The sequence below is a fragment of the Scyliorhinus canicula genome, chromosome 3 (assembly GCF_902713615.1).
Source record: "Scyliorhinus canicula chromosome 3, sScyCan1.1, whole genome shotgun sequence".
NCBI lineage: Eukaryota > Metazoa > Chordata > Chondrichthyes > Carcharhiniformes > Scyliorhinidae > Scyliorhinus > Scyliorhinus canicula.
The window spans coordinates 134,253,292-134,270,201 of NC_052148.1; the positions used below are offsets into that span (position 1 = coordinate 134,253,292).

Sequence of the window (16,910 nt, forward strand, 5' to 3'; positions counted from 1 at the left end):
TGTCAGTAGTTTTTCTTAGGCAGTCCCTTGGGATAAAGGATGACTTACTTCCACTCTGATTCGGTGATGGTTCTGAGATGGCTAAACCCCCCCCCCCCCCCACACACACACACACACACACACACACACACACACACACACAAAAACAGCTGACGATAATCAACTCCCTGAAAAACAGAGATGAAGGGCTCCCACCTGGGTATGCACCATCTTCTCAAGGTACAAATATTCCATCGGGCCCCCCAACCAAGCCGAGGCCTCAGGCGGTACCAGCGACGTCCACCTAAGTGGAACTCGTCTCCGGGCTATTAACAAGGTGAAGGCTAACACATCTGCCCTCGTCCCTGTCTGCAGCACCAACAAGTCCGATACTCTAAAAAAAAGTCACCAACTGGCATGGCTCCAGCTGAGCGCACAAAATCCTTGTAATTGTATCAAAAATAGGAGACCCAGAAACTCATGAGCTTGGGGCAAGACCAAAATATTGGGTGATTCGCTGGCCCCTTAGAGCACCTTTTCTCAACCCCTGAGAAGAACCCACTCATGTGCGCTCAAGTCAGATGCGCCCTGTGCACTACCTTGAACTGGAACAGGCTTAACCTCGCATATGACCCTGTGAGGCAATCCAGCAGTGCCCCAACCTGCCCCAACTCCAGGCCCACCAAAGATGGCTGCCAGAGCCCCCATCAAGCCAGTCCAAAATCAAGGGAAGTGTCACGGTCAGCACAGCCCCAAGCTCTCTCCCGCATTACAATAAACCCACAAAAAATGCACAGAGCCCTGAACTTAACAGTAAACAAACAACTTTCTGTATTGTTGCCCCTTGTACCTCTATCCCCCCCCCCCCCCCCCCCGGTCTATCTTGCCCATGCCTGCCCAAATTTGGGCCAAGGCCATTGCCATCTCCAGATCCTGAGTGACCGCCTGCTGCTGCTGTGTAAACTCGTTGGTCACAAAGCTAATCAACGTCTGAGTTGACAACTGAGGGTCCAAAATCACAGCAGTAGCCTTTGCCATGTTCCCTTCTGCTGAGGCTCGAGGAACTGCTGAATCTGATGACGATCCCTTGCCCGACTTCTGCCTACGTGTTACATTTACCGGGCATTACTTTCCTCCAAACAAATCGGCCATATACCGGCCAACAATGGCCACAAACAAAGTACCCTGGCACAAGCCACCATCTGCGCAACTGCTCACCACATAGTAGCCATCGGGCATGTCTTGGGTAGATGGGTTGTTCGGAGGTTTGTATGCTCCCTCCAACTCCTTAGCTTCACTCTGCACATTCCCAACAAAGCGCCTTGATATGTTCAGTGTCTTCCCGAATGGGCCACCTGGATTTCAGTTGGCCAACAGCCACGGATTCCCGTGAACCAGCGGGATGTTTGACATCTTTAGGGATGCTTTGAAGATATCTTAAAAGCATTTCTGCTGTCCCCCTGCGAGTCTGGTGGCGGGATCTGCAAGGGCCACACAGTGCAGTGATGTGTGTCTCAATGCTGGGCAACTTGCCATGGGAGAGGATGCTGCTGTTTGCCTGTTTTTCTTGGTACTGGATTTGGAGGACCTTCTAAAGGCACTGGTACTCCCACTGGTGGTGTTTCGCCTGAGCCCTGAGGTGCCTGTTGTAGGTTGTCGCAGTCTCTGAAATGTTTTGGAGCATGGGGAACACTGCTAACCGGTAAACCATGACATTGGTCTCAATTTGAGATCCTGAACTTCAAATACTCTTTTCCTCAATCGACCAAAGGCTGAGCTGGCATACTGGGGGCAATTTTAAATTTAATTGTCTCTTTGTCCACCTTAACCCAGAAAAGGCTTCGGAAAATGCCCACATTTTCCAGGGTTTTGCTGTTGATCTTTATTGATAGGGGGCGGTGGTGTGCTGTGTGAGCTGGTTAGAAAAGGACTTTAGTTTTGAGTGAAAGATCCATTTTTTTCACATGCTTCAAAGAAAGAAGATTCTGAGCAAGGGGCACAAGCATCACCTGCAAACTGAAGCTCTATGGATTGAAGGCTCAGTAGTTTGAACAGTTCCCCATCTGTTCTGCAGATTATCTCCATGTCTCTGGGTAATTTGCTGAAGGAGCGGTACAGTATTGCAGAGAGGAAAATGAAGAGAGCTGATGCAATGGCAGTCTTTGTTTGACCCCTGTCTGCACTGAAATTGGGCATGTGCTGATTCTGTTGGTGAGATTAGAATAGCAGAATCATAGAAAAGTTACAACACAGAAGGAGGTCATTTGGCCCATTTTGTCTATGCCAGGCTGAGGACAGCCAGGTGCCCTTTCTAATCCCACCTTCCTGTACCCGGTCCATAGCCCTGCAGCTTGGAGCACTTCAGTTGCAGATCCAGGTACCACGATATTCTGTTGGCGAGACTCATGCAGGTTGATGGCCGTCAGTTCACCAAGACTTAAATACAATTTATAAGTGATAACTTAAAAACCTGAAAATTCTGCTTGTCGATCACGTCTTCATGAGCAACTGATATGAGCAATATTTTGAAAGATCAAAGTTGGAGTTTAGACTCATGTTTGCTGTGAACATATAATGTTGAACTGATTAATAGTTTTTATAAGAGGGGGGCTAGTTTAGCTCAGTTGACTGGACAGCTGGCTTGTGATGCAGAGCAAGGCCAACAGCACGGGTTCAATTCCTGTGCCGGCTGAGGTTTTTCATGAACCTTCTCAACCTTGCCCCTGGCTCGAGGTGTGGTGATCCTCAGGTTAAATCAACAAGGGTCAGCTCTCACTCTCTAAGGGGAAAGCCGCCGATGATCACCTGGGACTAATGCGACTTTACTTACTTGAAGTAAAAAGCTATCTGCCTCATCTGAATTTGTAAGTTATTTGAAAATGTCAATAGTCTTTAAGTTAATGGAAATAACTTTGTTCTGAGTTAAAATTTGAACTGCTCAAATTAGTGCATACATCTTTGTGCCCTTGTGAGGGTTAAAACTGGAGGCCGGTGCAGCATTTTCAGAGGTGTGTTGAGGTTGTTGACTTTTGAAGTTTACCAGTTTGTAAATTCTGTTTCTGTACACTTTTCGTTTCTCTAGCCACTAAGCAAAAGCCTAAATGCTGACACCCCAGAACAGCTGATAACGCCACTTGTCTCCTTAGGACACATTGCGATGTTGGCACCAGATCAGTTTGCATCTCCAATGAAGTCAGTGGTCGCAAATTTTATTGTCAAAGATTTACTAATGAATGACAGGGTATGTTAAGTTTATGCATTTGGTTTACGAAATGTTTATGATATTGCTGAATGCAAGTTTTATTTAATGTATGTGATGATCATGATGACTTTCTTCATTTTGTTCTTGCACAAAAATCATTGACTTTTAATTTATATAAATCTGTGAATATCCCATAAGACCATAACGACATAGAAGCTGATCGGCTATTGTAGGCTATTCGGCCCAGGAAGTCTGCACCGCCATTTAATGAGATCATGGCTGATCTGATATCATTCTCAATTCCGCATTATCCTTAATTCCCTTACTGATTTAAAAAATCTGTCTATCTTAGCCATGAACATATTTAATGACCCAGCCTCTGCAGCTCTCTGCGATAAAAAATTCACTACCCTCAGAGAGAAATTCCTCCTCATCTTGGTCTTAAATGGATGACTTCTTATTATGAGATTATGCCCTTTACTACTACACTCTGTCACAATAGGAAACATCCTGTCAGCATCTACTCTGTCAAGCCCCCTTAGAATCCTACATGTCCCAATAAGGTTGTCTCTCATTATTATAAACTCTAATGGAGTACTTGCCCTATAAACAAACTCCCTCCAGACCTGGGACCAATCTAATGAACATTCTCTGGACTGCCTCCAATGTCAGTATATCTTTCCTTCGATAAAGGGGACCAATACATTTTGCAATGTTCCAGGTGTGGTCTAACTCGTGCTTGTATAGTTTTGGCAGGACTTCCCCATTTTATAATTGATTTCCTTTGAAATAAAGGGTAGCATTGTCTTTGCATTCCCTATTACCCGCTGAGCTTGCATGCTAGCTTTATGTGATTTATACGCAAGGACCCTCATAAGACATAAGAGCAGAATTAGGCCATTCAGCCCAACGAGTCTGTTCTGCCATTAAATCATGGCTGATATGTTTCTCATCCCCATTCTCCTGACTTCTCCCCATAACTCTTGATCCCCTTATTAATCAAGAACCTATCTATCTCTGTCTTAAAAACATTCCGTGATTAGCCTCTGCAGCAATCAGTTCCACAGATTCGCCACACTCTGGTTGAAGAAATTCCTTCTCATCTCAATTTTAAAGGATTGTCCCTTCTGTCTGAGGCTGTACACTTATGTTCTCATTTTTCCTAAACTCCAATGAGTACAGACCTAGAGTCCTCAACCGCTCCTCATATGACAAGCTCCTCATTCCAGGGATCATTGTTCTGAACCTCCGTTGGACCCTTTCTAACCCCCAGGTCCCTCTGTGCTACAGTTTTCTGCAGTCTTTGTCCATTTAAATAATATCCAGCCTATTCTTCCGACCTTTATTCTTTACATAACTTCACATTTCCTATATTCTATTTCATCTGCCAAGTTTTTGCCCACGCAGCTAACGTTTCTATATTCCTCTAGACTCTTTCTGTCATCCTCACCACTTGCCTTTCCACTTATTTTCGTGTCAACCGCAAACTTGGTAATAGTACATTTACTTCCCTCATCCAAGTCATTAACAGGTATTGTAAATAAATATGGCCCCAGTACGGATCCCTGTGGCACTCCAATAATTAAGGTTGCATCCCAAAAATGCTGTCTTATACCTTCTCTGTCTCCTATCAGTTAGTCAATCCTCAATCCATGCTAACACCAACACCATGGTCACTTATTACGTAGCTTTTTATGTAGTACCTTACTGAACACTTTTTGGCTCTTAGTCATTTTGATCTTTGCAATCTTAAGTTAAAAATGTTCCGTCACATGAACTCAGAAGGGCTTTCCTCATCCTCTGATACCTGTTAAAATTGGCTTGTTCAGTATTATTGATTTATCTTGTTAATTGATTAGCCAGAGCTCAGACTTTCTGCCTTTACACTGTATTGACTTTGTTGTGCTGCAGGCGATGTTTATACATGTATATACAGTTGCTGCTGCACTTCCAACAGAGTAAAAGCAGCATAATGGCAGAACGTTTGAGGAAACTTGGGGCCCATCATGTTTCTGAATTTATTGTGATTTGGAAAAAATTGCCACATTTCTACAGGCTTTATCGAATCAAAGAAGGGTGGCAGCACAGAAGGAGACCATTCACGAAGGTGGTCAGAAGGAGCAATTCTCCTAATTCTGCTGCTCTCGAACAACACACCACCCCCCAAACCCAGAGCTTACCTCCATCAATGCAGTGTTTAAACTTTCTTTCAATTGGCGTCAACTCCCTTCCTACAACAGCACTGTGGGTGTACTTATTCCAGAAGGACTAGGGCAGTTTGAGGTAGTGGATGACCACCATCTTTTTGAGGGCAATTAGAGATCAGCATCAAATACTGTCCTTGCCAGCAATGCTTACATCCCATGAAAGAATAAATAAAAATATTGCTGGCAATTGTTTGGGCATTTCTGATAAATTGCTTGAGAAATGTTCAAAATTGTTTAGAAATTCAAAAATGTAACGAACAGTTAGCTGCGGTGGCGCAGTAGTTAGTATTGTTGCTTCACAGCGCCAGGGACCCAGGTGTGATTCCCGGCTTGGGTCACTGTCTGTGCGGAATCTGCACGCTCTCTCCGTGTCTGGGTGGGTTTCCTCCGGGTGCTCCATTTTCCTCCCACAAGTCCAAAAAGGTGTGCTTGTTAGGTGAACTGGATATTTTGAATGCTCCCATAGTACCTGAATGGGCGCTGGAGTGTGGTGACAAGGACATTTTCACAGTAACTTCATTGCAGTGTTAATGTAAGCCTACTTGTGACATTGATAAAGATTATTATTAAATTTATGCTTGTAGTATCAACCTTCACGGAGTTATCCCATTGTGAATTTGAAAAGTATATAGGCAGATTCTGACCTCACGACAGGTGACATGTCATGGTATTACTCCGTAATCGTGCTGGCATAACTATAAAATGGAATATATAATGGAAAATAAATAAAGTTACCAAGCCATCAGTAGATCAAGAGTGAATGGTAAAATTAATTTGTTGGTATTCTCCCTGATCATTCAAGTCAAGGACTAACTCTTATTCCCACAATCTGAGGTTTACAATGTAAATATGTAAACACACACAGCGTGGCAAAAAAAGGTTATTGAACTCCAGGTGCAAACGGCCACATCGGAATATGAAGTCAGGATAAGAACGGGATCTGGCTACTAATATTCCTGAATGTTAAGGAAAGATAGGCAAAGGAAAAAAAAGTGTAGTGACAGTGCTGATTGAGGAGAACTTTACAGTGCAGGAAACAAGGATATCCTGGAGGGTCATGGACAGAATCTGTGTTTTTACAGTGAAACAATGAAGGTGCCATTAAACTACTGATGTATTCTACAGGCCACCAACTAGTTGGAAAGATATAGAGGACCAAATTTACTTGAAAATAGAAAGATGTAAAAACGGCAGAGGAATGATAGGAAGTGGTGATTTGGCATCAAAAAATGAGACCTACACGCATGGAGGCAAAGCACATGGTATTGAAACTAAATAAGTACTTTGCACTGTCCTTACCAAGGAAGATATGCTCCCAAAGTCATGATGAAAAAAGAGAGTTGAGATAATGGATGGACTAAAAATTGATAAAGGTGATTTATTAGAAAGGCTGGCTGTACTTAAAAGATGATTAGTCAACAGGACCGGATGGGATGCACCTGAAAACACTGAGGGGAGTAAGGGTGGAAATTGAAATGATGCAGCCAATAATCTTCCGAGTTTCTTTACTGCTCTGTAAACCCAGCAAATACCAGTTCTACCGCTGTGTTGAAAAATCGATTAGAAATGATACCCTGGAACAAAATCAACAGTTGCAGGACACGTGTAAATTAATTAGTCAGCATAGACTAGTTTCAGCCAAATTAACTTGATTTTGATGAGGTAACAGTTGTTTGATGAGGGTTAATGGACTTTGTTATGATAGGCAAAATTGAAACTAATGGAATAATTCACTGGCTGAAAAGGTGGTAGAGGCAGGAACCCTCTCAACATTTAAGGAGCGCCTAGATGAGCACTTGTAACGCCACAGCATATAAGGCTGCAGATCAAGTGAAGGAAAATGGCATTATCATGGGTAGGTTCTTGATTGCGGTGCAGACATGAAGGGCCTCTTTCTGTGCTGCAAAGCTGTATGACTCTAAAAGGGACAGTGAATCAAAAGCAGAATAAGGAAGGGTGACAGGTGGGCAGATTTATAGGATAATGAAAAGGGCATATCATAGAATTTACAGTGCTGAAGACCATTTGGCCCATTGAGTCTGCACTGGGTCTGAGGAAAGAGCACCCCACTTAAGCCCATGCCTCCACCCTATCCCCATAACCCAGCAATCCCACCTGACCTTTTTTGGACACTAAGCGTAATTTATCATGGCCATTCCACCAAACCTGCACATCTTTGGACTGTGGGAGGAAACCGGAGCACCCGGAGGAAAACCACGCACACGGGGAGAAAGTATAGACTCCACACAGACAGTGACCCAAGCTGGGAATCGTACCTGGGACCCTGGAGCTGTGAAGCAATTGTGCTAACCACTGTGCTACCGTGCTGCCCTATGGGACATGCCTTTATCAATCGAGGCATAGATTACAAAATCAGGGAGGTCATGTTGGAGTTGTAATAAACTTTGGTGAGGCTACAGCTGGAGTAGTGTGCAATTATGGTCACTTTTTCAGATGGATGCACTGAAGCGGGTGTACAGGAGATTCATCGGCATGATGCCTGGGATGGAACATTTTATGTTATGAAGAGAGGTTAGATGGGCTACGGTTGTTTTCGTTGGAGCAGAGAAGATTGAGAGGGCGACCTGATCGAGGTGTACAAGATTATGAGGGCCATGCATAGGGAGCAGCTGTTCCCCTTAGTTGAAGGGTCATTCACGAGGGGAGACAGGTTCAAGATGAGGGGCAGGTTGTTTAAGGGGGATGTGAGGAAAAACCATTTTACCCAGAGAGTGGTGATGGTCTGGAATGCACTGTCTGAGAGGATGGATATAGGCGGGTTGCCTGACATCCTTTAAAAAGTACCCGGCAGAGCACTTGGACTGTCATAACGTTCAAGACTGTGGGCCAAGTGATGGCAGGTGGGATTAGGTAGGCAGGTCAGTTATTTTTCATGTGTCGGTGCAGACTCAACAGGCCGATGGGCCTCTTCACTGTAATTTAGTGTGACTGGTAAAGAACGATAGTTTATTGGTCAGCGCGCTGGGAGAGCACAACTCCGAGAAGGGTCTCCGGAGCTGACTCTATTCAACTGAGAAATGAAATGATATTTATAAATTTAGGTCACGTAGTCGAAGGCATTATTTACATTGAAACATTGTCTGGTTCAAACATTGCATTAAACAAGTTACAGGTGTTCGCCCAGGACGAATGAGTATTTCTGCCCTTGTCTTTCTGTGGCTCTTTCCCTAATCTCTTATTAGCACCGTTGGATGTGACTGTATCTTTAGGACTTAGAAAACCAAGTTACATTGGAAAATCTCCTTTAATAGACTATAATTATTGATTGCCCTAATAAATCATTTACTTCAACCCTCTCCATTTGGCCCCCTCTTACACAGTGCCTGGGTAAGTTCTGGAATGCACTTTCTGAATGGGTGAAAGAGGCATATCCAATAGTGACTTTTGTTACGAGATCTGACTTGTTGATCTCCAGTCCTCTCAGACTTGAGACTGGGAGCAGCACATGTGCAGTCCGGCATTTTGAAGTTCTCTGGACCAAGAACACGAGACCATTGCACCCACGTATAAAGGAAACAGCACAAAATAGATCCTGATCATGTGATCCAGAAACTGGGCTCTATAATGAAGAAGATTCCCAGGAAGAGGACAGGGCGAGGTCCCGAAATAAGAGCCTCAGACAGGGTAGGGGACAGGGAGACTTGCCAGTTAAAAAGAAAGGGGAACAGATAAAGAGCTCCTCACAGAAACAGGACTGTAGCTGGCAAACATTCAACGAGGGCTCGGGAGAAGCTCTCGCTTCTAAGAAGGCAGTAGAGGGTTGGTGACTCTGTACTCGGGGCCGTTAAAATAAAGGTAACCCTTTAAAGCAGAGTGTTCTCCGCGCAGCCAGAGAGGTGAAGTTCTCTTGTGAGTTGGTACTGGAGTGCAGACTCGGGAATTCAGGGGAACTAAATCTTGGTAGACTAGATTTGATTGCCTGCAGGCTGACTGTTATTGAGGCCATCCGAGTTCGAGCAACATTTGGAGAGAATTCCAAAGGAAGGTCCTCAAAGATGAAGACTGGAATTCCTTGTGAGAGAGTCGAGGGTTACATCGAGATTGGTTCACTCAGTGTTTGTTGATGTCTGAGTGGGTTACTGAGAAATCATGGAATCTGTCTTGGTTGCATTGCTATTTAATGTGCAGTCTGGGTGATTGACCTCACTTTACCTGTTAATTCACGGTTACTTCATTAACGCTGAATGTCCGAGTATAAGCTAGACATTGCAAGTTGTTTTATCTTTCTGACCTTATGTTGTAAAGTTTACCATGTAAGTTCATGGCTTTATTCTCTTAAATCTTAAATTAGACTAAAACTTGGTCTACTTTAAACAAAAGTTATTGGTCCCTAAGCAGATTGTGCAAATCATTTGGAGAGTTTGATCAGGATAATATTTTCAAAAGGAAATTGGATAAGCACGAAGTTAAAAGAAATGAGGGCTATGGAGAAACGATGGGAGAGTGGGACACGTGAACTGCTCTTGCACATTGCTGGCATGGGCTTGACAGGCAGAAATAGCATCCTGTGCTGTAATCCTTCTATACTGACTGACTGTGTGGAGTTTGCACGTTCTCCCTGTGTCTGCATGGGTATCCTCCAGGTGCTCCAGTTTCCTCCCGCAATCCAAAGATGTGCAGGTTAGATGGATTGGCCATGCTCAAATTACCCCTTTGTGTTCAAAGGTTAGTTGGGATTAGGTGGACAGGGCGAGGGGTTGGGCCTAGGTTGAGTGCTCTTTCGGAGTGTCAGTGCAGACATGACGGGCCAAATGGCCTCCTGCACTGTAGGGATTCTATGATATGATGTTCTGAACCAAAAGGATGCACTCAATCTTGGAAACACATGCTACAATCCCTTGCTCATAGAAATATTTCTCGAATCATAGTATCCCTGCAGTGCAGAAGGAGGCCATTCGACCCATCGAGTCTGCGCCGACCCTTTGAAAGATCACCATATCTTGGCTCAATTACCCATCCTATTGTGGTTAGCATCAATGCTTCACAGCTCCAGGGTCCCAGGTTCGATTCCCGGCTGGGTCACTGTCTGTGTGGAGTCTGCACGTCCTCCCCGTGTGTGCGTGGGTTTCCTCCGGGTGCTCCGGTTTCCTCCCACAGTCCAAAGATGTGCGGGTTAGGTGGATTGGCCATGCTAAATTGCCCATAGTGTAAGGTTAATGGGGGGATTGTTGGGTTACGGGTATACGGGTTACGTTTAAGTAGGGTGATCATTGTTCGGCACAACATCGAGGGCCGAAGGGCCTGTTCTGTGCTGTACTGTTCTATGTTCTATTCCTGTAACCCCCACCCAACCTTTGGACACAAGGGGCAATTTAGCATGGTCAATCTGCCTAACCTGCACATGTTTGGATTGTGGGAGGAAACTGGAGCACCCGTAGGAAACCCACGCAGGCACGGGGAGAATGTGCAAACGCCACACAAGACAGTCACCCGAGGTTGAAATCAAGCTTGGGCCCGTAAGGCAACAGTGCTAACCACTGTGCCACCCCATTGATTTGAACCCTTTCATTTGGAGCAAATGATCAAACGTAGCTGTTCGTTCTTAGTATATTCTATTTATTTCTTTGTTTTCAAAATTTGATGCTGCTTGTTATGCTACCTATCTTTATAAACAAAAAAGCTTCTGAACCTCTTCTGACTAATCTCATTCACGGTAGCTGTTGGGGTTTTTTTTTACCTTTGTGTTCCTGAGAGAAAATCGGTTCGAGGCCCTACGTCTGGTTACCTAAGCTGTACTTTCTGCTGCAGAAGTGTATGTGTGTGACTATTTGATGAGAACAAGATTAGGCCCAATTGTAATGATACGCATGATCTTGACCAACAACTTCATAATGGCCACTTGGGTAAGAGATGACACTTGGAAACATACCACACCGTAAATTAGCATCTTTTGATGTGCATGTTATTGTGTAATTGCTTTTTTGGGGCAACTTGTAATTAATGTAATTACTTGTAATTATTTTTTAAAAATTTGATTAGCAAAAGTTGCAGAGTAGTATAACAAGTCTCTTTCAGGGATGTGAATATGAATAACCCTTGATGTTTATATCACCAGCTGACACTGCGCCTTATTTATTGAAAATATATTTTTTCTAAATTTCTATTCCTTTATGTGCAAATAATTGCTGATATCTAATTTATCTAGTTCCCTGGAGGGAAAAATGGTAAATTGTGGACACCAAATGAAGAAGTCGCTCCAGAAGTTTTTGCTAAGGTACTGTAGGCTGAGGTGATAAATTGTAGCCATTACTAGTTATAGCAATTGGAAAATCCAATATTGTCAACATATGCATTTCTGTATATACATAACAATAAAAACATTAGTCAGAAAATACTATTTTCTACATTGATCAGTTTTGATCACAAAAACAAAAAGGTCTATTTTTGAAAAATTGAGAAAAAAAATTCTGTGTATATGTAATGCTGTAATTTCAACCTTTTTCTTTAGGTTCAGGCCATCAAGTTATTGGTACGGTGGTTGTTAGGGATGAAGAACAACCAATCCAAATCTGCGAATTCTACACTTCGGCTGCTATCAGCTATGCTGGTCAGTGAAGGTGACTTAACTGAACAGAAAAAGATGAGGTAATTTTTCTGACATTATTTTCAATTTTCCCCTTGCACAAAATCGTGAACTTTGTAGTAATGGAATATAATTGAGTTGTATGATTCACTCGGCATAGTTAAACTGAAGGAAGACTATAGTACATGAACAGTAATTTTTACTTGGCACCTTAAACATCATGAGTCCTAAAGCTTTGCACAGAGGTGTTACAAAGTAAAACTTGACACGTAAAGGAGGAAATAGCTGTCGAGGTTTGGAAAGGGAATTCCAGAACTTCGGGCCGAGGCAGCTGAACGCATGGCCACCAATCGTGGAGCAGTTAAAATCAGGGATACCCAAGAGGCCAGAGTTATATAAGCACAGATACCAATGGGTTGAGGGGGCGGGGGATCTTGTGGGCTGGAAAAGATTACAGAGATAGGGAAGGGACATGGAGGAATTTGAAAACAAGGATGAGAATTTTAAAGTGCAGCTTTGCTTGACTGGAAGTCAAAATATGGGTCAGCTTTCACTGAGGTGATGGGTGAACAAGATTCTGTTGCCCGTACCACATTCTAGACAATCTCAATTTTACAGGCAGTGACAAATGGGTACACAGCTACGAGTGCATTGGAATATTCAAGTCTAGCGAGAGCAAAGGCATGCATGAGGGTTTCACCAGCAGATGAGCTGAGGCAGTCAGACGATGTTCTAGAGGTAGAAATAGGGCAACCTCAGTAAGGGACAATTTAGCTTTGTCACAGTCAAACAGCATATAATTAAACAAAGGAGAGCAGGATTTTTTTTGTTCAACCTCCGCGCACAAATAGCATACCGAGTTCTGTCTCATCACCAATTACACAATAGGACTTACTCGTGTATTAAGTTCTGACTTCTCTGTCAAAGGGCATAGTTATCTTCGATTTATATAAATGAAGAGCAAAGCTACTATAAGTAAATCATGATCCTTTTGCGAAATTGCTTGTGTAATTTTGGAAATAAGTTCATTGTTTTGTATGATCATTAGTGTAAAATCACAATGTGATGCTGTAAGGTATTAATATTTGGGAGTTTTTTAGTTGAGATTTCAATCATTTATTAACAACTATTTGAATTAATGTAATGCCTTCAATATAATAAAACATTCCAAGGTGCTCAATAGGAATGTTACCAAAACATCCAAGGATGGAAGGTTGATACGGAAGGTAACCAAAGGAAGAGGTTTCAAGGGGGGGTGAAACACTTTGAGATATAAAGATGTCAAGTGTTACGATTCCAGTTCATGTTATAACTGGACGGGGAAATCCCAGAATGGAACCCCAGCTCAAAAGATCTATTACTTTCTTCAAATAAAATGTGGAGCAACAGAGTCACAGGGCCCCTTATTAGTTTTAACAACAAGAAGAAAACATTTATTAAACATGAAAAAAATTGGACTTTAATACAATAGTCCTTTAATCCCCCTCTAGTTTAACAATTACGCACGGGTTTTAGGATTAACACAAATTACAAAGTAGATCTTAAGCTATAGTGATCTTTCGGGCGGCACGGTAGCACAGAGACTAGCAATGCTACCTCACAGCTCCAGGGACCAGGGTTCAATTCCAGCCTCAGGTGAGTTTGCACTTTCTCTTCGTGTCTGCATGGGTTGCCTCCGAGTGCTCTGGTTTCATCCCACAGTCCAAAGATGTGCTGGTTAGGTGGATTGGCCATGCTAAATTGCCCCTTTAGTAAAACGTTAGATGGGGCTATGGGGATAGGATGGAGGCATGGGCTTAAATATTGTGCTCTTTCCAAGAGCCGGTGCAGACTCGGTGGGCCGAATGGCCTCCTGCACTGTAAATTCTAAGACTATATGATAAGGAGTGTCTTAATGGAGGAAAGAGAGAGCAGAGACGTTAAGAAGGTGAATTCCAGAGTTTAAACATCTCTTTAAATTGCCGCTGGCATCCGTTGATGCTTGTGTCTGGCTTCAAGATGTGTCAGAGATCCTTCTCAGTAGCACGCTGACAATCGGTGTTTCGTGCATGAACTGTTTTCCAACATGTCACTGATTTTGAAATGTGTTGTTATGAATGTTTTAAACACTCTAAATGAAGGACAACATCACTGCAACAGTGCAGCCGTGGAGATCAGTTTACTGTATAGCTCAAGCCATGATTCATACTTGAGAATTAACACTTTCACGATGTGTTCTTGCACGTGCCTCAAAACTTTGAACTTGAGTTCAAGCTAATCTCCATTTTCTGTCAGTGATGCATCAAAGTGGATCACTCCATTTCAAAGCTATATATGAGTTGCATTTTAAATAGGTTTTCTTTATCCATCCCATTCTCTTGGATACGGGGGGAGATCAAATGCAGACTGGATGATTGCTTTGCAGAACACATCCACTCAATCCACAAACCCCGACCTTCCAGTTGCTTGCCATTTTGCTTAAACATCTTGCTCTCATGCTCACATTTGTGTCCTCTACATTCGACCATGTTCCAGTGAAGCCCAAAACAAGCTGGCGGAACAGCACCTATTCATGTTAGACATTTTACAGCAGTCTAGACTCAACATTGTGTTCTAACAACTTCAGATCATGAATTCTGTCCTCCATTTTCTGTCCTCAACTTCATACATGGTTCAAATAAAACTCGACAGAAGCTCCAGGCATTGCAACTTTGGTCAGGCACTTGGCAGCCTTTCAGACTTGATGTCTAGATCTAGGCTCTACATTTGAGTCCTTTTGGTTCAATCCAAGCTATTTTTCAGTAAACAAGTTTTGGTGAGTAATTATTGCTTTGTGACATGGTTGTTGACATGTTAAATTACTTAGCTGCTGATATGGGGTGATTGAAAAGCAATAATTGACTGGGTGAGATTTTCCTGCCTTTTGTAGATATGATATACAAGGTCAATGTCTAACATCTTCAGGTAAATGCCAGTTTCATGAGGATTGAAATAGTTTAGCTGGTGTGCAGTTCTTCAGTAATAAAGCAGTGATGTTGTCAGGGAACATAGCTCTTGCTGTGTCAGCTATATTTCAGTGTCACATGATGTGAACTAAATTGTCTAGACCAGGGGTGGGCAAACTTTTCCGTGCAAGGGCCGCATTCAGAAATTCACAATTCACAAAGGGCCGCATAGTATATTAAGTAAAATAATTACTTCACCCGGTTATGATTGTGGGCGCCTCATATAGAACATAGAACAGTACAGCACAGAACAGGCCCTTCGGCCCTCGACGTTGTGCCAAGCAATGATCACCCTACTCAAGTCAACGTATCCACCCTATACCAGTAAGTAACCCAACAGCCCCCCCACCCATTAACCTTTAAAAAAAAATTTAAAAAAAAAAAAAAATTTTTTTAAAAAAAAAATTTTTTTTTTTTTTTAATGACTTGGTGGGCCGCAGAAATACCTTTGGCGGGCCGCATGCAGCCCGCGGGCCGTAGTTTGCCCACCCCTGGTCTAGACACTAGCATTTATGTTGATGGAAACTTCAAATGGCAACTGAGCAGTTCTGTTAGCTGAAAATACTCGCAAACACTTCAGCCTTTTCTTATTACACTTGTGCTGTGAATATTCACAAAGCTTCATCTTGCCATAATTGTTCACTACCACTCAATTAGATGTTGGAAGGCTGCTGAATTGTTGACATGGTAGTTCTGCCTGTAGTCTGGAAATCATAGCTAATACTGTATTACAATAGTTAATCCTGACTTACAATTTTAACGAGGCAGGTGTGCCGGTCTCTCCTCTTAGTTCGTTGACGATTGAGCCTTTGGCCATCGCATTGAGGAATTCGGGAGACTTTACGAGTCTGGTGGGTAGGGTTAAGGCTGCCTCACTGAGGTAGGATATCCTACCTCTGTCCTTGGTAGGCTGGGTTCAGATTGTGAAGATGAACATTTTGCCTCTTTCTGTTCGTATTCCAATGCTTGCTGGGTTTTTTTTGTCAAAAGTGTTTTTTGTGGGGTAGAGAGACTGATTTAGCCTTGATTTGAGTGGGTAAAGTTGCTGGGATTCGGCACGGTCTTGTAGAGGGACCGGCAATCTGAGGACTTGGCATTGCCGAGCATGATCTATTATTATTGGATGGCAAAAGAGGATACGGTGTTGGGCTGGTGTGGGGACCCGGAGACAGCTTGTGAGTCGATGAGATCTGATTCATGTAGGGAGTCGGGGCTCAGGCGCTGGTGATAGCCCCGTTTTCGTTCTCTCCAGGGAAGTTTTTGTGTAATCCGGTGATGGTCGCGTCGTTAAAAATATGGTGGCAATTCCAACAGCATTTTAAATTAAGTTGAATGTCGATCTGTGATGAACACATGTTTGAGCCGGCAAGATTGGATGCCAAAGGTTTGGGGGGACTTGTTTCTGGAGGGACGGTTTGCAAGTCCAGAGGAGTTATCAGCGACGTTTGGGCTTTCACAGTTGGAGAATTTTAAATAACTGCAGGTGAACGACCTTGCGAGGCAGGTCTTCTTGTTGTTTCCTGCAGTGCTGCCAGTCTCATTGTTGGAGAGGGTTCTGTCACTCGCAGGGATGGAGGAGGGGAGCACCCCTGAATTTACGCGAGGATCATAGTGGAGGATACTGCATTATTGGAGGGGACTAAGGCCAAGTGGCGGGAGGAGTGAGGAATGGAATTAGATGAGGGAGTGTGGTGTGAGACCTTGCATATGGTGAACTTTTCTTCGTGGTGCGCGAGACTGTGGCTGATACAGTTGAATGTGGAGCACCGGGCATAGTTAACTAGGGCTAGGATGAGTCAGTTGTTTGAGGGAGTGAAAGGTGAGTGTGAGCGTTGTGGGAGGGGCCTGTGAAATCATGTGCATAGCTTTTGGGCTTGTCCTGAGCCGGTGAGATTTTGGGTTTCCTTCTTCACCACCATGTTGGTGATTCTACAGATGGAATTGAAGCCCAGTCCCCTGGTGGCCATATTTGGGGTGTCAGACCTGCTGGAGCT

The 16,910-nt window shown here is 43.4% G+C and overlaps 1 protein-coding gene across 5 annotated transcripts in view; it reads left to right on the forward strand.

Moving 5' to 3' along the window:
* pds5a (PDS5 cohesin associated factor A) overlaps positions 1–16,910 on the forward strand; it is a 304,278-nt gene that overhangs the window by 209,320 nt on the left and 78,048 nt on the right. For all 5 annotated transcript variants that reach the window (XM_038791382.1, XM_038791383.1, XM_038791380.1 and 2 more), the window contains 3 exons: positions 3,062–3,220; positions 11,555–11,623; positions 11,858–11,994. In XM_038791382.1, coding sequence (XP_038647310.1) covers positions 3,062–3,220; positions 11,555–11,623; positions 11,858–11,994 — 365 coding nt within the window. The remainder of the gene's footprint in view (positions 1–3,061; positions 3,221–11,554; positions 11,624–11,857; positions 11,995–16,910) is intronic.